Raw genomic sequence first — 21870 nt, forward strand, 5'->3', positions numbered from 1 at the left:
TTTTTTCCCCCAAAACATACATATTAACATACAAGACTTGAAGTAATGCTGCATACATGCCTTTGACCAGACATGTCTACAAGACAGGATGAAATTTGAGAAAGGCCTCAAGAGCCACTTCAGTACAGGAATTAAGAGTATTTAAATATATATATATATATATATATATATATATATATATATATATAACTGTATCTATGGCAAACATTACTTAAACATCAGTTGCTATTCAAAGATCCATTAAAGACAATGGCTGAATTGTTGATCTGGAAATAGTTCCAGTGTGGAAGTTCACACACACCTGAAATGCTACTAATTATTTCATAAGCCAGGTATTGCAGTTAGGGGTGAAAGTACATACCTGGACCTTTACCACCGCTAGCTTGGATGTGGCTTCTATTGAATGCTGAACTGTCTGGCTGAAGTTTTTTATTACCCCTTTGACTAGTAGAGACTTCGATTCCATTCTCTTTTGAATGGTCTGATTTAGGAATAGACTGCTTCTCACATCCTAGAAAATAACACATCTATCTTTAGAATGAAAGGCTTCCTAATTTGAAATTCCCAGTATGAAAATTCAAAATATAATTCTAAATTAATAATGTGAAAACAATAAACAGCCACTCATTATAACCCACTCATTACAGTTCAATACGCTAGGCAATAAGCTTCTGGAACACTTTATATACCGCTGTATTCATAATGGCAGGCTGCAGTGGAAAAGTCTCCTCTCCTTCTTCCCTGAAGCAGTTTACGTCCTATCGCAATTCATCACACGAAGAAAATGTATGTCAAATTCAACTGATCTTTTACTTACTCATATGTTACATTCAAAATCAAAAAGAGCAGTAAAAATCTGGGAAAACAAGTTTCCTGTAACTTGTCCTGATTTTTTTCAAAGTTGAGGGAAACACACACTCCAAACTTACCTCCATATAAGATATTTTAAGCAAAGCTTAATATAAATTACTTTTAAAATACTGGTAAAATGCATCAGTACATACAGAAGAGCACTTCCACGTGCAAATTTACTATGATTTTATTCTGAAAGTATTACTTCATGTGATTTTAGCAAAGACCAATCTACAACAAAAACATATTCCCCCCCAGCCCCTTAACCCATATCTCAATTGGTATTCCCATATCAAACATAAGACACACAGTTTCATTATTAAATGAGTAAACCAGACTTTCCTTTTGAGACCCCTTAGATACTTACTGATAAAAATATTTAAGAACATATCAGCAAGTCCACTACTCCCATCTTTAAAGTCTTCATTTCATAAATACAGTTATTATTAAAATACATCTGATTACCCAAGTCTTCTGCATTTCCTCCTGTTGCTCTGTTTTGAGACCAGTAAATAATCTGCTTTGGAGCATCTTCTGGAGATACAGCTGTGCCATCTGGGTTAGCATAAAATAGCAACAATGGCTGAAAGTGACATCGAATGCACCGGGAGACTACATCTTTCCATTTTGTTCCAATCTAAGGAAAAAAAATAAATCACCTTTCTGTATCAAAACCAATTCAACAGAATAATGTAATAAGCATCAGGTACTAAATTCCTAATTCTGAAGGAGCAGTAAGAATCAACATTTTAGCACAAGTTTATGTAAGTTGCGGCAAGAAGCTTGAACGAGCAGCACATCAGAATGTTAACACTGCAAATATAGCCATCAGTCACTAATTCTACTTTTCATAAGCAGGAAAAACTCAATTGCTGACAGGAAGTACATTAAAAGTCTTAAGTATCTGCTATCTGAAGGAGTCAAGTTGATTCAAAAATTCATTTGTGAAAACTGACCTATGAAAATAAAAGTTCACTAAAATTCAGACTTTTCTGACTCAAATCTCAGTGTCAGAAAAATGCATTCAAGAAAACTAAAAGATCACTCAATTTGGTAGCAGTAAAAATAGTATTTACCTCTTTCACATTAGCATCATCAAACAGCACCCATTTGCAACTCTTTGTATGAAAAGCAAAGGCACAGTAATGTCGGCTTGTGTAGCAAATCATTCCCACAAGAAAAAGTTCACTGTTTTTGGCATTTTCATCTGTAACCCTATAGAAGAGCTGTAGAAACAGTTAATATTTGTACATATCTACAGAACATTTAGTCTTAAATGCAAGACCTACTACCAGCACTTCTGAAATGTTATTAAATATGCATTTGCATTATTCAGATTTTCATGAATATAATTTATGATGTTTGCACTTATTACATCTCACTATATTACTATATATATTACTATATCATTGTATTAGTATATCTATTATCACATCTATTTTGACATTTGTTTTTAACATAGTCAACAGAGCAAAGCAACAATGCTCTGGAATAATTCTACAAATTTCAAACCAAATACGATATACTTAGATCTTCAATTAGGAATTCGTCTACATTCATCTTCATACTTTGATGTAAGACTGACACATCTGACTACATATTTTCATTTCACAAAAGCTGTATCAAGTAGCACATTACACAGAACGTTAGCTATAATATTTGAAGTTAAATTGTTTTTAAAAAATTATGTATTTGTATACATGCAGATATATATGCATATATTAATATTTACATTAACATATCAGATTAAACTCTAGAATAAATAATTAGTTAATTTAGGTCAGATACCCCAGGAAGATAAAGTTGCGTTGCCAGATTTCGCATAACCTCTTCTGTCAGATCAGAGTGTTCTGAGTCCCAGACTAAGCCAATGGTCACAATCTCAGGGCAATTCATAAGAACACGACGAATTTTTATTTTTTGACCACAGTTACTCTAGATAAAGGGGAAAAAACAAAACAGCAGCAGAGAAAAGTTAAATATAATAAGTCCATAAACACCAATGAAGGCTGCAACTAAACTTCTACATCTAACCAACACCCTGTTCAAGTATAAAGCTCACAAAACATTCAAGTTACCATCACAATTTTGTAATTTTCCCCCATTTCACCATTTCATATTGCTTCTATACTATACATACTTCTTGATGACTCCTAAATTAACAGTACTGATAACTATTGATAGTATTATTTAATGAAAAAGTTGAAAGGGAGACCATTTTTACCTTTATAAGCACCACATTGTTCCAATGTAAGACAGTTTTGTCAAGCTGTCAGTATACATGAACTATGAACTGAAGGTGCTTCGTTCAAACAATACACCTCTACAGACCAACCAGAAATAACTAGCAGTATATTTAACATGGAGTGACGTATAAAGCACAAAGTTAATAAGTTTCTAACCAGGCCACCTGAACAACGAAGTTTATCTATAAATGGAGCAAACAGAAAATAATTACAGGCCTTCTTACCCTAAGCTAGACTGCACTGAACCAGATAAAATGAATCTTTTAGATAAATACTTTAGTCTGGTTTAGTATCAGAAAGAGCTCCACATTGAGTCTTAAAGTCATAGAATGTTTGCTTACTTACAGGACACTTTCTGTAGTCATCAGCAGTATTTGCTGCTTGCAGCAGTTCTGCAAACATTTCTGGCTTGAGACGCTCATGCCTCTCCATCATTCTTTCTACTTCATTACTGTAAAAAATAAATGGATGTAATTGTCTTCTTAAGAGCAAATAATAGATTCACAGCTAAAACAGTAACAACCTACACTGGTTTTTTTTGAGTGTATAAACTCTCTACATCTTGTTTTTGAAATCCACGTTCCTTCATGATACAATCTCAAAAGCACTTAATTTTAATTTACAGTATTTTTCTGTCACGGCTTGTTTATTCCTAGGATGTTACATGTAGAAAACTGAGACATATACAAGAATAAAAAAGAATAAAAGCTCTTACCACAAAGCTGTGGTAGAAATATAACGCACAAATTCTGTAAAAGGCAATGGGTCTGATGATGCTCCACAACTACGGCATACGCACTACAAAAATAAAAATCCTTTTGTTTTTATTTATTCATAACCGTGGAACCAAATTATTTGTTAAATCATTAATGTCTGACCTGTTCATACAGCGTCATTGCAAACTTCTGATGAGAAATACAGGATTTTGAAGTGCACATATCTGTGTCGCTGTTTGGCACTAGGTGAAAATGAATCCTCTCAAGGATATTTTCCTAAATAGAACCAACAATGTAAATACAAACTAAATAGATGAAGTTGGAATACATAAGCAACATAACAGTTCAATATTCCAGCAGCTATTCCCCTTTAATATCTACAATCTATTTAACACATACATAGTTCTGTCCCTATTCACAAGCAAGTAGATGAAAATTCTCTTCACCTCAAAGCTTTCAAACATAAAAAGCGTATTAACATTATTCAACTCTAACTTCCTAGCATGTTCTCCTTCAAAATAAGTAAATCTTCAAGGAAAGAAAAAAAAAAAAATGAAGACAATATTAATTGCATGCAATGCCTGAAATTTGTTCTGGATCAGGCCTCCATCTCAGTTCTTCATACACGTGCATTTTCTCTACTTATCAATCTGATCATCCAATCATGTTTAGTGAAGCTTATGCAGTGAATGACTACTGCTGACAGAGGCCTGGAAGACGCTCATAAATTGTACATCTTAACTCATCCCTGATCTCAGTTTTTAACTAAAGGAAGAAAAAAAAAAAAGCCTTGTAATTGTCATTAATTTGCCCCCTGAATCAGCATGGCCATTTTCTTCCCTTTGCCAAAACATAACAGAGGTAACAGAAGGAAGGAGATCTAGACAGGTAATTTGGCTGATTTTTTCAGGGGGTCCAAACACATTCTGCTTAGATATGATCCTGATCAGCTTCCCTTTCCTGACTGCAATTTAGTAATCTGTCTGCAAATAATCAAAACAGCCACAGGAGTTCTTCATTCGATTTTCCCACATATTTGTAAATGCATCTGGCAGGTAGCTATCCATTTGGAGGTAATTTCAGATGACATTCAAGTCTTAAAATAATCAAAGCAAAAAGCATCTTCAGTTCCTAAAACTGATTTATTTACTGATTTATTAAGGTGAATAATTTCCATGGTCTAACAGAAGACTTCTCAGAAAAGCTTCTTTGACAGCATCCAGGTGTTCCTGTCTTCTTTTATGACTCCAATAAAAGTTCAAGCTTTTCAGTTAGATATTTCATAAAAGGAGACTGCAACTGCTGCAAGAGTCAAGTTCTTCACGTATTCATTCAGCCTTGGATATAAAAAAAAGTGGAAATCTCCTCTGCAGAAGACTTCAGTGAAGATAATCTCCCTCTCCACCCAAAAACTTTCAGCAGCTATTTGTCACCCACCCCATGCAGCGCTTCACCTATCCCTTTGTCTGAGCTACAGTCCCAGTGAAGAAACCACAGAGCAAATCCAAGACTACTCCATCCCACATTACCAGAAACTTCATACATTTTGTCTCCATAAATTGATAAAAGCAAGATCAATAGTATATGCCACTTGTACCCCACCTGCAAATCTAAAGCTACCAACAATAGGCCAGCTTGGTATCCTTCCCAGAAACCCAACTTAATCCTACTTGATGACTATTATAAAGAGTACTCACAAAGCATTCTGCTGCATCATCCATGAATCCAAGCTGGAAACGCTGTTCATCTTTAAAACTTTCTGCCAGGGCATGTCTCATGTTATCTGATGGGAGTGCTTTTTCTCGACTGTGTTGAAATTGCGAAAATATTGCCTAGGAAGAAATATGATTACTTAGCTTAATTAGCCTTGCCTACAACTGTAGTTCTGTCCAAATACATCAGCTCTTATGCAGCAAGTATATAAAACACTTATAAATACACGCACGTTTAGAAATGACTCTTTTCTCTTAAGTTTCACATTCTCAGTTACTTGTTCAGTTATAGTGTTAAGCTACCAAACTGCACTTGGATCCAGTAGAAAAACAAACAACAAGGAAGCATATAAAAATGCAAGTGATTGACCTTAACTCCCACAAGCAACATAAACCTTGATCTGTAATTATGCAGTTTGCTTAATCCAGCCACTGGAATAGTGGTTCATGCTCAAGCATTTAATCTTTACAGATGGAATGCAGCTCTTGGGGCATTACTTCTCATTTTAGTTTAATGTATGTAATTAATCAAGGAATACATTTACATTACTACTTGAGACACTTCTATATTTATTAAAACAATGCATCAGCAGAAAACTGCCAATACACAGAATGATGGTAATCCATATTATTAAACCAGCTATCTACTCAAACAGTGCATACAACAAGGCAAGAAAACAGGTCAATATTTGCAGTTCCAGAACTGGAAAAGAAATTGCACTTGATTTTTTCTTCATTTCCCAGAAAAGACAGCTGGCTACTACTCTTTTTTGGCGGAGATACATTTAACTGACCTAATTATTTAGAAAGTAAAGGAGGTTGGGCTTAAAAACTGAACATCAGAAGCCATTAAATGGATGAAAAAACATTTGCAGACATTAAAGGGTCTACTCCACTCTCAAAAATTCTCTGAAGTCAAACTTCACAGAAAAACGAAGAGGAATAAAGACAAAGCAAAGACAAGCCACGTAAAACAGAAATAAGGATTTTCATTCTTCACATTGGTTCCCCTGGCAAAAAATAAAATATAGATTTGGTGGTCAGACAGCGAAGATTGCAACAGATATGCAAAGCTTCAGTGCTAATAGAAAGCACTGTTTTAACCCTAATGCATTCCACTGTCTGTCAAATATTTAAGCTTCCCTCTCATGCCAAAAGTCATGGACTACTGATAAAAATTACAGTCAATACTTCTGAATGTTCTCATTGATACAAGTAGTTAACAGAGCTAACAACACAAGTTAGCTCTGTTTTGAAAATACTTATTTCTCATTGTGGCTGCTGTCATTTCTGGTATGCAACAGAGCCTTAGATGTCCAGCCTAAAAAAAAAGGTACAGATGAGCAGAATTATACAGACAAGTACGCTCATTTTTGGCAGTCTCCACATTTCAAATCCCATTCCAGTGGTATCTAGAGAAGAAATAATGTATTTAACTCTCACACCACCACCATGCAACAAACAAACCCACAATGAAAAAAAAGTTGAAGATAAGTGAAACAGAATTTACTGGCACAGCTTTCAGTTTACAGAATGGGCTCAGAAAAATCCATCTACCCCAGAGTAACACTTGCATAGTGCAAAAAAGTCAAATGTTCTCAGGAAAGCTTAAAAAAATGCAGGAGATTAAATGCTGTTTTTCACTGGTGAAAATGTAAGTAGGGTTAAAACAGTCCACAACCATTAAATAGAAAACACCTAACAAATTACTGAAATGCATCCACATCCAGAACATATACCACATAAATATAAAAAATGCCCTAGGTGCTGAACACAGAACAAACAGAATCACTCAACCAGTATCTCTAATAAGCCAAGAATGCAAAATCAGTAGTGTACATAATGACTGCGGACAGATACTTCCATATGAGTTAACTACAGCCTTTCTGGTTCAATACCTAGGCTACTGGCCATGCAGTTATAAAGATCACAACTATATTGTTAAACAATGATCAAGACAATTCCAAACAATTCCAGATCAAGCAGTAAAACTGCTTATCGGGAACTTCTCAAAACAGAAAAACAAATTATTCAGGTTCTGTAAGCCATTTTGAAAAGTGTCACAGGAAGATGCATTGCAGAAAGCAATCAAACGCTCAAGATACTTGAAAGAATAAAGAAAAACTGCAAGTAATAAACTGTGACAGCCTTAGGAAGGAGCTAGAGGTGCTTTGGTAGGTAACCTGAAATAACAAAAAACCTATCCAGCATCTTTGTACTGCAGCTCCAATGATTACAGAGATTGAGTACAAAGGTACAGTAAGCTGCATATTCAGCTTAGGAATAAAACCAAAAACTTGTCTTCAGAAGTGGAGCATCGCTGGAACAGAACAACTTATTACTTACAAGTTCAAGTGTATTGTGATATAGGTGATATCTTCACATTTCTGAGCACCTTGAAGCTACTACAGTATTTTTACAATGATTTTAGCAAAGTGATTGCTAATTAATACACATTTTCCAGCAATTGACACCATTCAATCCCCCTGCATTTCTGAAAGGCAGTTCCAAGGCATCTTTGAACAAGAACATATATGACCAGAACTTAATGTGTAATATGGGTCAAATCAAAGGGAACAAGCCACATTGTTTATCCTATATTACAGCATCAAATATAAACCTAAGTCTGTACGCGCAATATGTTCCAGGAAACTAGAAGCAATCACCCCAAGACAGACATTAGGTTGTATGTGGAAAAGACAGGTACACCTGAGTTATCGACTGGACTTCGTGTAGTAACAAGATTAAGTGTCAACAAAAAGATTTTGACATAGAATCACAGAATCACCCAGGTTGGAAAAGACCTTGAAGATCATCAAGTCCAACCACAGCCTAACCATAGTACCCTAATTCTAACAACCTTCTGCTAAATCATATCTCTGACATGCTGGGCTTTCTGTTTCACTGGAGTTTTTATGCAAGTTCTCTGGAGTCAAAAGCTGTTTAAATGTTGGGTAAAAAAAAAACACAAAAACCTCAGGAAGTTGGTTTGAATATTCATAGTTGTAACAAAACCAACTTGTTGGTAGTTTAAAATTAACTCCTCTAGTCAAATAATTAAAATGACAGCTTTATTTTCCAAGCAGAGCTTTCTCAAGAGAGATCAATGGAGAATTAGCTGTACACTACTGCAAGCACGATAAACTCTACAAATGGCAGAAAGAAAAAAAAAAAAAAACAGAATACGTAGCCTCTGCATCTCCTGGAAGACTAAGGATCACTGCAAACAGTCCTTGCTTCAAAAGGCTTATTCTGTAACAAGGTCTGGTCTGTAGAACTCCCTGAGGATGAACTCCTAACCGGAAACACCCGAGAAGCACTTGGCGTCTCCTTGCCTACAATTTACTACACTCAAAAACCACTTCCTCAAAGAACTTCAATTTTAGTGTAGATCCTTTCTGTTCTCTCCATAAGTTATTCTCAGTTCTGTACACATGTTCTACAGTCTTGTATTAGAAACCCAAAAGTGTCTTTATTGCCAGCGAAAGTAGAAGCTGTATATTACTAACAAATATATATACAAGCCTTATGCCTTTTTCCATTGAGATTTTTATCCCAGTGAAACATGAGATACAACGTTTACCACTATTCCCTAGTAACTGCAAGCAGCCAAATACCAGCACAGTAGAAACAGTAAGAGCCTAACAGAACACAATGCTTGTTTCCTGATTTCAGATTAGTTACAAAACCAAAGTGCAACTTTTATACGCTAGTTAAGATATGCAGCTCTTGCATAATTTCAAACAGTAAAATGTCACCAGCTTTCTTTAATTATCCAGTACTTCTGCATATCTTTCACTACTTACAATACAGCAATTAAGTTCTGTACAGCTACCATCAACTACCATATATAGAAAGAACCTTGATAACTTATTACTCAGTAATGTTGTTACTCTATTCAAACACTGCATTAAAGAAAAGCATATGTGTATCAATATGAAAAAAGCTCCACGAGGCTATTGTTTTTGAAACAGGTTATACTTACTACGTCTACAGAGAAGTTTCACACTTTAAGCAATGAGACTGTACAGTTTGTGTATTTCTACAATCAAAGAAAATATTTCCTACAAACATCTGTTACAAATGACATTAACTCCAAACTGTTTCTACATACAAGAATGATTTAAAGCATAAAGGGACAAATGCATGATGATTTCTTAGAAAAATCTCATTAATTATTTACCTTCAAAGCACAAAATATGCACGCATCTCCCTGGCACACGTGTCCAGTTAAACCTCTCAAACTCCGTCGAAATATGTCAAGCTGCCATAAAACCTATGAAAATAAAATTGCACAGAAATTAAATAATGTGATCCAAAGGTCCTTCTTTCAATGAAGTGACATATAATAGATAACTTTTTTTGCTTTACATAACATATACACCGTGAGAGCCAAGAGTGCTATGTGAATGAACATCCTTTTCCATTATCTGAGCAAACTAGGTGGTTTGCATTCACTCCTCTTATAAAACACAGATCTAATTATTAAACTTCTAAAATGATGGTACTGCATTTGTGTTGGGAAAACAGCAGAAATGCTCTTTAGGAAATGAGCAGTAAGCTAAATAGCATACAGGGACTGCAGTAGTCTTGTGGATTTATGAAAGAGGGAGAAAGCTATTGGATCTACCTTGTTTTTCGTCCCTCCTTCCTCCATCATTTCTTTCAAATAAAAACAACGAAGATATAGAAACTGAATTCCTATGTAAACTGTGAGAAGTGTTTCATTTTGCTCTCTTCCTAAAACAACTGCTGAAATAATTGGCTTTTCTACAAATCAAAATAATCCACTGGTGCTTTAACAGTTTTAAGCTTCAACACTTCATTTGTGTAACATCAATTTGGTTGCACTAACCACGTTGCTTCAAGCATTTACCGTCTTAGTCACACAGTTGATGCGGTGGTTCACAAAACTGCCCAGAAAAATAAAAGCATCAAAACTGGGTTATCAAAAGGCACAGCTACACAACAGTTACAAATCAGAAGAAAAATATTTTCAGTAAGTGCCAAAATTAATTAGTACTTGTTTGAAAGTACTTGTTTGAAAGATGTTAGAACCTCACTTCTGAAGGTTGAATGAAAGAAGGAAAAGAAAGGAACACATTCCTCCTCGTAAGAGGGCAGTCACCATCAGCACCCACCATTTCATAAACAGCAGCAAGTTGTAAAGTGGTAGGATTGTCTGAAGCCATAACTAAAAATGACTTAGGGTTTAATTTTAGGCCACCCTAGGGGAAAATACTGAAACCGAAAAAGAATATAGGTCAGGCTGTTCTCACTAAAAACAAAGCAGCAAACTCATTCTGCTGAATCTATCATACGTTTTTGTTTTAAGCATACATTGATACCATATTTACCTGATTTGTGTCTCTCTCTTACCTGCTATGTTTAAATCTACACAATTTTTAAGACTTCATGGTAGGGGTGTTTTTTTATTTGCTTGTTTTAGGCTTGTTCATTTGCTTCAGTTTTTTCCTCTTTTTGTTCGTGCATCTTAAAATACGAAGTCTATGCCTCTATTAAGACCTTTGCCAGATCAGTAATTAATTTATTTTATTTGAAAGGACCATATCATGAACTATTCTAACTTGCAGACAACCTGGAAAGGCCAGTACTGCTCTGTCATAGAGTTAATTAGGTCCCCATACTCCCCGTTGTAAACAGGCTTGTGAAAGACCAATACTTATTGTGCTAATGTTACTGTGCTATTAAACTATTCTTTAGAGATCTAAACAGGCAACACGTTCAATTACATTCACATAAATACAGGACAGTATGTAGGCAAATACATTCAAGAAGCTGGTCTTTAACAGCAAAATGCTGTTTATCTCTTTGATATATCTCCTACTTCCATAAAACATTCCTAAGATTAGAAACATTAGGAACAAGGCTTTCAACTGCATGTGCATCTTCTGATGTGCCCCAGTAGCAATTCCACACGCCAGTTCTGAGAAAGCACTACTGGAGTATAAACAGTATCAGATTTAATATTAATAGTTGGACTGGTTTAAAAAGAAATGTGCTGTAAGTTCTGCTGGGTCATAAAAACACTACATTTCACAAACATCAGTTTTAGAATTCAAACATCAATTTTTATAATTATGCAAAATAAACTTCCAAATTCAGAAGGAAAGTTTTCCTGACAATGTATGCAAACAATGTAACGTGCTGCCATTTTTTGGCAAATTATTTAACACTCACAATCCCTTAAAATCAAATGCTAAATAAAACTACTTCCACAGTCTTCTTTTCTTTTATAGTAGCCACCTTTTTTTTCAGAAAAGTGTGTTTCCAAAAAGACAGCATTCTGTCTCATTTAGTATCATTAAAACGTTTAATAACTTGGGAACTATATAACACCACTGGAAAATGTGCTGTATTTTCCTGCATAACACACAGACAGCGGAAAAAAAAAAACAGAGCAGCATTTCTGAGAAAAGTCCCTTCTATAACCACCAAAGATGCAACAAAATGAGAAGTGCTCAGTAAATCAAATATGTACTTACCTGAACAGCACTATTAAGGAAGCAGCTGTTCTGTCCTGGTTCATTTAATAAGCCTTTTGTAGGTGCCAGAGACAATATACTTCCAGGCTGATAAACTTTTCCAAGGTTACCCCCAGGTTTTCTTAGAAATTTCACCCATGCCATTATTTTACAGTCTTTATAATTGCACTGTTCACACTTAAATATTTAAGGATATGATGGATCCAAGGCAAAGAAGGTCCTAAGACAATTGCTCTGAAGCCATGGTATTCCATTCAACACTGTAACAGTAACCATTCAGGGGTTTAAGCCCTTATTGCAGTTGTAGCTGTCAGTCATCTATGAGGATCAGTCAGTCAGCTGAAAATCTTCTTGTGGCTGTATTTTAACCGACTTTACAAATATAAAAAGGAATATATACTATAAAAAATATTCTGTCCAGTCAAGGTTAAAATACGTTACTAGAGTAAAAGTTCTTATTAAGGATGTTGCACAGTAACCAACTTCTTTCAGAAATATCAACAAAGTACTGCTATAAATCATGAATTGTGTTGTGTCATGAGTTTACACGGGCATTATACATCTATTCCCCAACTTCCTTCCATCTTGCTACTTTTAACTGCGATCCACAAAATATAATCCAGTTTAGAAGATTCCATGTTTATCTCATTCTTTTCCCAGTGAATCTGAAATAGGAAAAAAAAATAAGAATAATATAAATAATATGAGAATGGAACTGTTTTAAACTGTAAAGACCATCTAAATAAAAAATTGCAATGATGGCTGAAACCAACCCCAAAGTAATTATAACGACATATTTGAAAAAAGTGAAATAGTGAAATACAGCCTCTCACAGACAAGCTACTCATCTTAGATTTTACAAGCATGTGAGATATTATCAGTTGATCATTATACAGCAGAACTTGCAGCATTCCCACTATAAGAGCAGCATTCTAAAACAAGATAAACACCGCAGTCCAACAACAGAATGTAAGTTGGAAGATGATTTCACAGGTTCAGAGCTACCAACAGCCTACTCGTGTCCAGCAGTTCTACTGCTTGCAAATACCGTACGGCTACAACAGCACTGAAATGCACCACGTGACTTCCAAAAATACTGCAGAAGACTTGCACCTCTAACACCTAATATTTAAAAGAAACATTTACACTTGCTTGTATTATTAAGAAGAAAATCAATAACTGGAACCTAACCAAAAGTCCCTTTTGCCCAGCACATAATCAGATGTTTTCTGTTTGTTTACTGCTGTTACTCCATCTCACCCGTAAGTAATTTGATTTAACAATACTGGAAGTAGTAAGTGCGATTTGTGGCGGCACTGAGCAAAGAGTCTGAAATCTAACTGGAAACTGACCTTGACAGAACATCATGGGATAACTGTGCTTTCCTCATGTTCACTGCAGTAAACCCAGAAGGAGGAAAAAACAAGATGTAGCAGATAATCGTAAACACAGACCAGTTTAAAATCTTACTAGAACCCTAAATTCAAGGGACTCTCTCTTTCAAATCCTACTTCCATGTGGAAATCACAGTGCTACACAGCGGAACAGCTAGTGTTCTACAAAGAAGCAAACTCAGGTGAAGGTACGAATAAAGCAAAGACGAGGACAGAAGAAGATTAAAAGCTGTGTGAAGCGAGGCATGCAAAAGTCATAACAGATCTGCACAGAGCAAGTAAATGAAGAACGTACTTTCATAAAATATTTTCATTGAAAAGCTTCACTACGGTGTATTAATAAAAACCAATGTTCACTATAATAAAGTTAAAGAAAGAGGAGCCAATCCAGGATGTACAATCACACACACACACACTTATACACACACGTATCGCTTTATATACATATATACATTAGGAGCCAGTATCTTGAAGTGAAAATGCCTGGTAAGATGAAGCACCACATGGATCAAAGCCTCCTACTGTTCACATAGAACTGTAACTTTTAATTCCTAAACAAATAATTACAAATTTACATTTAACTCTTTCAACTGCCAAAATTGTGTGTCCCGGTGGCGCAGTGGTAGGAATGCCACTTTGCAACACCAGGGCCCGGGTTCGAATCCCCTGTGGCGCAAGTGGTAGAAGTGCCGCTCTGCTACACAGAGGCTTGAATCCTGGGGGTTGAACTCAATGATCTCTAAGGTCCCTTCCAACCCACACGAGACTGTGATACTGTGATGATGATACCAATGCGATGCCACCTTTGAAAATAGAATCAGTCTGGGTCTGACCCACAAACGTTAGGCTTGCTATCAGTGTATCCCAACCAAAACTACCTGACTTCTTAATACATAACATCTCCAAAACCACTCCAGCAGAGGGGAATCCATCGGCACAGATGATTCAGCTTTCCCGTCCTCTGCTGATTGCAGTTCAAGGTCAATATTGCTCAGCCTACAGCAACGGAGCAATAGGGGAAAAAGATAGATGGAAAGTAAAGTAGGTGCGTGCTGTTTAATTTCACATCCACAGAGCTGCAAATACAAACCTTTACCAACTATCACACCAGGTGAACACACAAATAGGTTTGTAAGTAAAACGATATACTGCAGAACACATGCATTGTGCAATTTTCCATCCATTTTCCAGAAGACTGTTGTGTTATAGCCATATAACATGACCTCTTTCAATAACCCCACAACATCAGGACACCTTCCCAGAGAACTTTAAATGCAGCATTGGGAAAATCGGGAGTGACTACTTCAAAGTTATACAACCTTCTAAAATTACTCTCTCTGTATTCTTTAAATCACATACGCCAAACTAAACAACTCATCCCAAACAATTCCAATATGCAACAATTAAAAAAAAACACCCTAAACTAAAAAGGACACAGCAGATAGCTCTTCCATTTAAAAGCTCTCTGCAATTATACTAAGCTAGACATCATACAAAACTTGCACTGCAGTCCCTTTGTTTTATTAACTATTGTCTTCCTCCTCCAGAAGGGTCAGACTTAAACCAAGGAACAGAAAATAGCTGTGTAATAATTCTACTTAACACAGTACTTAACAATCTCAGGCCACCGAGATTGCTCAGTCTTACTTTGGGGTGGGAAATCCCACTAATCTTCCTTTCTCTACTAATAACCTATATCAAATATTACATTGCATCACTTCTTATTCACTAGCGAGATGGGCATTGTAGAAGAGCTTTTCCAACAGTGCTATGAGCAATATAATTAACATTTGTCACACATTTACTTTTGCAGCCTCTGCCTCTCCCTGAGGAGGGGAAAGTTTATAGTACCATCATGTTGAGAAATGTAGATCGTGCATTCAAGTTTTTTGATCAAAGAAAGCCATTGTGGAAGATGCTGGCACAGACACATGCTCTGTAGTCACAGCAAACTTTGCCTGCTTTGGCCCATCCACTAAACATATTATTCCCTACCCTCAATGGAAGCCATTCCAAACATCTGAGAAGCTGCTGATCGACTCAAGACCACTGACTCACTTGACCTAAATTCAGTCTTCTCCAGGACTATAATTAGGAGCTGAATACTGTCCCTACATATCCATAGTAAGCTGGTGTTGCACTGAAGCATTTATAAAGGACATTTAAATTTCAGTGGCTAATAAGTTCTTGGGCTAACAAAGGTGTGAGTGATTGAGAATTGATCATAATTCATCCAACTGTACAGAGTCTCCAAAAAGTACAGCATTTCAGCAAAGCAGATGTTTCACACGATGTTAATTAACACGCTATGGAAGATTTTTATCATCTGGGATTCAAAGGAATATTCTTGCCTTTCAGATTAAAGGGACAAATTTTGGATGACAACTTTCAACCAAGGGAAAAAAAATCATGAACTTTTAAAGCAACAGCTGTTTATCAGCCTAAGTTCTTCAACCTTGCTCAGCTTTAGCAGCCGTTCCTCAGTCACCACCATTCCCCATCAAGCATGAGGCTGCCATTAGCTATGCAGACATACAGGACAAAATGCATTTCTGTCACTTAGCTTTATGGCTTCCAGAACAAGAAATGCACTGATCTGTAAAAATGCACATTTTCACCAGTTTCATACAAATACCCTGGGAGCTGGGAACTGTGGCTTGCACCATCTTTTCAATATAAGATTAACACTGCTAAATTAGCACAGAAAATGGCATAGTTACTACTTCACATCAACTACTTTTTCCAAGCACATTTGAGTTTAGACATCTGTCTCTCTTTTCTAGCCAGCTGCCTATTTCCATGCACTCTATAAGTGCACAATCATTGTTAGGACTTCTATACGTTCTGTTAAATTGTGTAGAGACCTGCCAATGGGTTCAGAAGTTGTTGACTGAGTCTGAAATTTGGCTGAAGAATCATCACTTACATCTCAGTCTCATTCTGCAATGCATTCCAGTGCATGGCATTGATGAATAGTGGCTAACTGCTTCAGTGCCCAACAATAAAGTTACTTTTAAGTAACAAAGTTTCTGCTGGAAGCTCACACCTCTACAATGAGCTTGGCACCATCTCAGTGATATGATGACTCTGGTAAATCAGTTTCTCAACTGATAATTTGTTAGAACTTGGGAGTTTAGATACATTTGGAAGGAATAATGACTAAGTGCATTTGAAAGGATAAAACATACTATGGAAAACTGTTAGACTTCAACATTGAGCTAACACTGTTAGGACATCTCCACCCCCCATCAGGATGAAGTTCATCAAAAATCCAAGAGCTTACGATCTGAAAATGTGAATGTTTTTGCCAGTTTAAAGCGTGACATTTAAAATCATCAAATTTCATCAACAGATCAAAAATCTTTATTTATAATATATAAAAGCTACCATAAATATAACTGTACTAATTTGTCCCCATTGTTACTACTGTGTTGAACTGTATGTGACAAAAGATTTCACTTTTTCTAATATACTTCTAATGCTCCTAGTGGTCCTTAGCTTTTGTTTGTCTCCAAAAGCCCTCAAATTATATGCTTATAAAAAGGTAGGTGCTGGAATAGGCTCCCCAGGGAGGTGGTTGAATCGCCATCCCTGGTTGTGTTTAAGAGCTGTTTGGACGTGGTGCTCAGGGATATGATTTAGTGGAGGGTTTTTAGAGTTAGGGTACTGGTTAGGCTTGGTTGGACTTGATGATCTCTCCAAGGTCTTTTCCAACCTGGGTAATTCTATGATTCAGTATTTGAAACATCAGATAGAGCAAAAAACCTTTCATTACTAAGAGCACATACTCGCAAGACATGATTTGCAACAAGAACATTTCTAAAACCAATTAAATCGCATCTCCGGCTGTGCCAATTAGCCCTGATTTCATGGGGTAACGGCAGGCACAGCAGCAGTACTATTGGGCTGGCACATTCCTTCTACCTCTCAACACTGGCTCAGAAAGTCCCCAGGAGACAGAAGCGTTATTTCACAGCCTTCTCTCTTGAAATACTTCCACCCAAAGTCTGAAGACTTTAGAACCAAACTTCTATTTTAAATATCTCCATTGTCTCTCCTCTTGCCCACATCCATTTAGCGGTCCCTCAAAAGCTACATCACTGCTCTGTGATGTCAGACTTATTCATATCCTTTCAGGATGGGAGAATCAGAAGCGTAGATGCTATCACAGATGGCTCCTGTTAAAAGCATACAATTTTTTCTTTAAACTGTTCCAATGAAAACTTTCCTGTTTGCATCTAAAAGAAAACAACAGGTTCACAGCAGCATCTCCCAACTGTCGCAACTAGGAACTGACTTTAGAAACAGCCACAATGGCAACACTGAGGAAAGATCTTAAAGACAAATTCCCAAGACATGACACGAGCCAGCATTTACAGTGAATCATCAAGCATAGAAACTCACACTAATGAATGCAGATGGAGAAGTAGGACAGAAGCAGCAGAGAAGGCAGCAGAGTGTCTCGCCTGTAAAAAATGTAGAGCCCAAATGCCCTAAAGCAGCAAGTTATCTTTGAGTTTTCTCATACGAGCATTCCTCCCTGCTGAATTCAAGTATCAGCATATGTTAAATACAAGACCCACCAAGGTACCGAACCAACCTGAAGGTGTTGAAACCCCCAGAGTGCTATTCCTGACTATCCTTCCTCACTGACAGCTCACGAACACACGGAGACACATTCTTAAACACAACAACAAACTACAGAGATTTTTGTTTGACGGCTTCTCAGTCATTTCTGAAGTGTTTTGTTCTCTGGAATGTTTGATAATTACCAGATGTGAAAAACATCAAGTTTCTATTTCTTGCCCCAAAGCTCGCTTTCTACAACCCTTCTTCCTCAGCCCACGCAGCTTAAACACCAACAAGTCCATAACCTTGGTACAGCTTCAGCACATCAATGTTTCACCGTGCCCTGCCAAAATCCAAAGTGCTTCCACTGCAGCCAAAAAAGCATTTCTGAAGAAGCTTTTGAACAGGCTTCACTCCTGTTGCTGTGCCCCTCAACTGACACAGATTTTTACTGCATCCAGCACCAATAACTGAGGAAAAACCATACAAGTGTTGCAATCGAGACCTTGGAAAACAATGTAACTGAAACGTGACAGCACTAACATTGACCCTGAAGCCTCGTGGATCCCACAAACAGACGATTCTTCCTGCTGTACACCATGTATCCTTTATATCTAAAGATTCTGCACTATCAAGTTTGGATAGTAAAATCAAGTACAGTTTTGGTGTTTTTCCTATCAGCATCTCACCGGTCCAGGGTAAAAACTTTTTACAGAAGTGAGTTGATATTAAAAATCCTGACAAACAGTAACTACATCCTACATTGCAGCACTGTTAAGGTAGAAGATCACTTGTTCTTTCTTTAGAGCAACGTGCATTCAGATCATAACAAACTCTCGCTGTTTCCATAGCCAAAGTCATCACTTCACGAGAGGACAACACGGGGACAACAGGAGAAGGGGCTGCACATCAGCAGTCCGGCACAATCCATTCACACGATCCAATATTTGCTCTTATAAAACCCCAAAACTTCAAAGCAAAACACGTGCAAAACAAGGGGTTAAAAGCAGACACATAAAACCCACACTTACTTCGGGAAGAGAAAAATACGCGCTGAGAAAACAAGGTATCACCTCTGGAAAGTATCTTTTAACGTATTTGCATTGAAAATCAAAGCAAGAGACAGTCGGAGCGACGGATGCCGAGCAGTTTGCATGCAGCCAGACACCCACCTGCACCCGGAGCGCTGCTCGTGCGGCTGCAAACGCTGGGAACTGATTAAATTTCACCGAGTTCCACGCTACCTGCACCGGCATTTCCTGTTCCAAACACTCCGAAAACACTCCGGCGGAGCTCGCTGACGGGCATGTGACTACGGCGTTAAACATTAACTTCTGGCCCTCAGCGAGACAACCCCCGAACTCAGCCCGTCCCGCGCGCGGTCCGCGTACTGCTCGGAGCCGAATCGAGCCGTGCCGGCCTAACGCCGCTTACACAACCCGCCCAGCGGGGACAACGCGGTGCGGAGCGGAGCGGCCGCCGTTGGCCCCGGGCTGCGTCCAGCCGCTCCGCACCGCTGAGCACACGGCGGTTCTACCCCTCACAACGGCCCCGCGCGGGACGGGACCCGCGGCCGCCCGCCGCCCTCGGGCGAAGCAGCCCCCGCACAGCCCGCCCCATCCCGGCCGGTGCGGGCGAGTCCTCCCACCCCTCCCCAGCTCGGCTCCTCCGGGGCACCCCCCGCCTCACCTCCCGTGTCCGGCGGCACCCTCCGTAGGCTCCTCTCTCGCCCCCTCCCGGCGGAGACTCCAGCCGCCGCCCCGCCCTCACGGCAACTTTTGCTCCCCCTCCCGCCGCCGTCCCCTCCTCCGTCTCCCCGCGTCTCGCCCTGCGGGGCGGCGCGTGCGCGTGCGCCCACCCCGCCTCGGGAGCCGCCTCCGCCCAGCTGGGCGATGCGCACGCGCAGTGGAGCGGCGCCGTGGCCGGGACGGACGGGATCCCGGCGCCAGGAAGCGGGAGGAGGGAGCGGGAGCGGGGCGCATGCGCAGTAGGCTGGGCGCTGCCCGAGCCCTTCGTGACTTCGGGGTTTGGTGGGCATGGGGTGCGCGCCGTACAGCCCGCTGTGCTGAATGAACGTGGGGAGGAGGCTGCAGGGCGGCCTGTCGTGCTGCACTGTGAAGCCTTGGGGCTGCAGCAGCCCTTCCTTCCCCGTTCCCTTAGTGCCGTTCTCAGCACATCGCCTGCGTGCGAAGGGCGTGCTTACCCCGTGTGTAGAAGCAGCGCAAGCCGTGCCCCAGGTAACTGTGAGGGAGCGGCTCTGAGAGCTGCGGGTTGCAGGGCAGGAAGCCTGTGTTGGGGCTGTTCCAAACCACCGGTTTTTCGTGTTAATAACCTGCTCAAAAGAACGGGGCAGCCGTTGCTTTTCCAGCAATTGTTCCCCGGTGCTCCTTGCAGGATATCTGTCCGCACGTGGGCCCGGCTGAAGGTGCCTATGAGGGAACGCAGGCACAGGGCTGCTGCTGGGCTGAGGGCGGCTGTGCGGGCCGACCCCGAGCACACACACATCCCGAGCACACACATACACCCCGAGCACACACATCTAGAGCACATACACATCCCGAGTACACACATCCCCAGCACACACACATCCAGAGCACACACACATCCCAAGCACACACACACCCCGAGCACACACATACACCCCGAGCACACACATCTAGAGCACACACACATCCCGAGTACACACATCCCCAGCACACACACATCCAGAGCACACACACACCCCGAGCACATACATCCCGAGCACACACACCCCGAGCACACACATCCCGAAGCTGCGTTGCATCTCAGTGCACGTTGCACTCGCAGACCCTGCACTGTATCACCTAAAGAGCTGCCCTTGGGTCATTACCCCAGTCGCGTTCCTATTATTTTATCTGCTGTATTATTTTGGGGAGGGAGGGGTGCTTCCTTTTGTTATTTGCGAAAGGAATGGTTTGTTCATGAGTACTTGTATTTCTAGTCACTCGAGTGCCTTTAGTGGTTTGCTATTGTTGTCATCATCCTGGAGAAGTGTGTGGATTTCATTAGCACGTTTCACTTCTGCACTCGTAATGGTACTTTAACTGTTGCCATGCCCAGGATCAGTCTTTAGCACAAGGCTTCTTGCATTTCCACTTTTCCAGTTGGTTTTTCGGGGTTTGAAGAGTGCTAATGTGACAGGCGTGGTCACCTTCACTCTGAAGTCTTCTGCCACATAATCCTTGTCTTGTAAAGATTGCTGCCCTCACCGTTAGATCTCCAGACTGCAGGATTTCACTCTTAAAACACCGTGTAGGACTCAAGGTGCTGTGTCGTACCTCACCGCCTTTGGAGCCATTACACTTTAGTTAACTTTTATCCACATTCGTACAATTCAAATTTGATACCTTTTGATCAGTCTGATTTTGCTAGTGCTTCTTCCATTCTGCTGCTCGTGTAAAAGACTTGCTGGTAAAGGCAATTTCCTCAATGTCACTCTCCAACATTTATCATCAAGTAGACAATTTTTTTACTTCAAATGATGCTTTGTGAAGAATTTCAGTTAAACTGTCCAGCCTTTACATTTTTATACCTATTTCTACACTTTTCAGGAAGTCCAATTTTGTGGTAGAACACTTTGTTACAAACCTTCTGTGTACCATTTTGGTTAGTGTTGATCCTTGCATTACTTCTTTCAGAAGGCAGCCATGCAGAGGCATCTGTGAATCCCAAAGCAGGATTATGACTTCATCGTGATTATGACCTCATTTTGATATTTTTGCCTCTCCATGTATGCTACTTATGTTACTTTCTCATTTGCCTTTGCCCTTTCCTCAGCACAGATTTGTTTTTCCTTGCTGATCTATTTAGAAGTCCCTTTGGACATATGCTGGTTTCTTCTGTTCTTTTTTTTT

At 39.2% G+C, this 21870-nt stretch overlaps 1 protein-coding gene across 2 annotated transcripts in view; it reads right to left on the minus strand.

The window, feature by feature from the left end:
* Nucleotides 1–19817, minus strand: part of USP53 (ubiquitin specific peptidase 53) — a 34619-nt gene extending 14802 nt beyond the window's left edge. The window contains exons 1-11 of one of the 2 annotated variants that reach the window (XM_015861901.1): nt 19685–19817; nt 12033–12697; nt 9710–9802; nt 5512–5646; nt 3977–4090; nt 3814–3896; nt 3444–3549; nt 2641–2787; nt 1929–2078; nt 1318–1489; nt 362–511 (exon numbers count right to left, since the gene is read on the minus strand). In XM_015861901.1, coding sequence (XP_015717387.1) covers nt 362–511; nt 1318–1489; nt 1929–2078; nt 2641–2787; nt 3444–3549; nt 3814–3896; nt 3977–4090; nt 5512–5646; nt 9710–9802; nt 12033–12176 — 1294 coding nt within the window. In that variant the 5' untranslated portion in view covers nt 12177–12697; nt 19685–19817. Of the gene's footprint in view, nt 1–361; nt 512–1317; nt 1490–1928; nt 2079–2640; nt 2788–3443; nt 3550–3813; nt 3897–3976; nt 4091–5511; nt 5647–9709; nt 9803–12032; nt 12698–19167; nt 19552–19684 lie in introns of those variants that run through there. The other variant, XM_015861902.2, reaches the window with a different exon arrangement.
* Between the last annotated feature and the right edge of the window lie 2053 nt (nt 19818–21870).

This window comes from Coturnix japonica, chromosome 4 (genome assembly GCF_001577835.2).
Source record: "Coturnix japonica isolate 7356 chromosome 4, Coturnix japonica 2.1, whole genome shotgun sequence".
Lineage (NCBI taxonomy): Eukaryota > Metazoa > Chordata > Aves > Galliformes > Phasianidae > Coturnix > Coturnix japonica.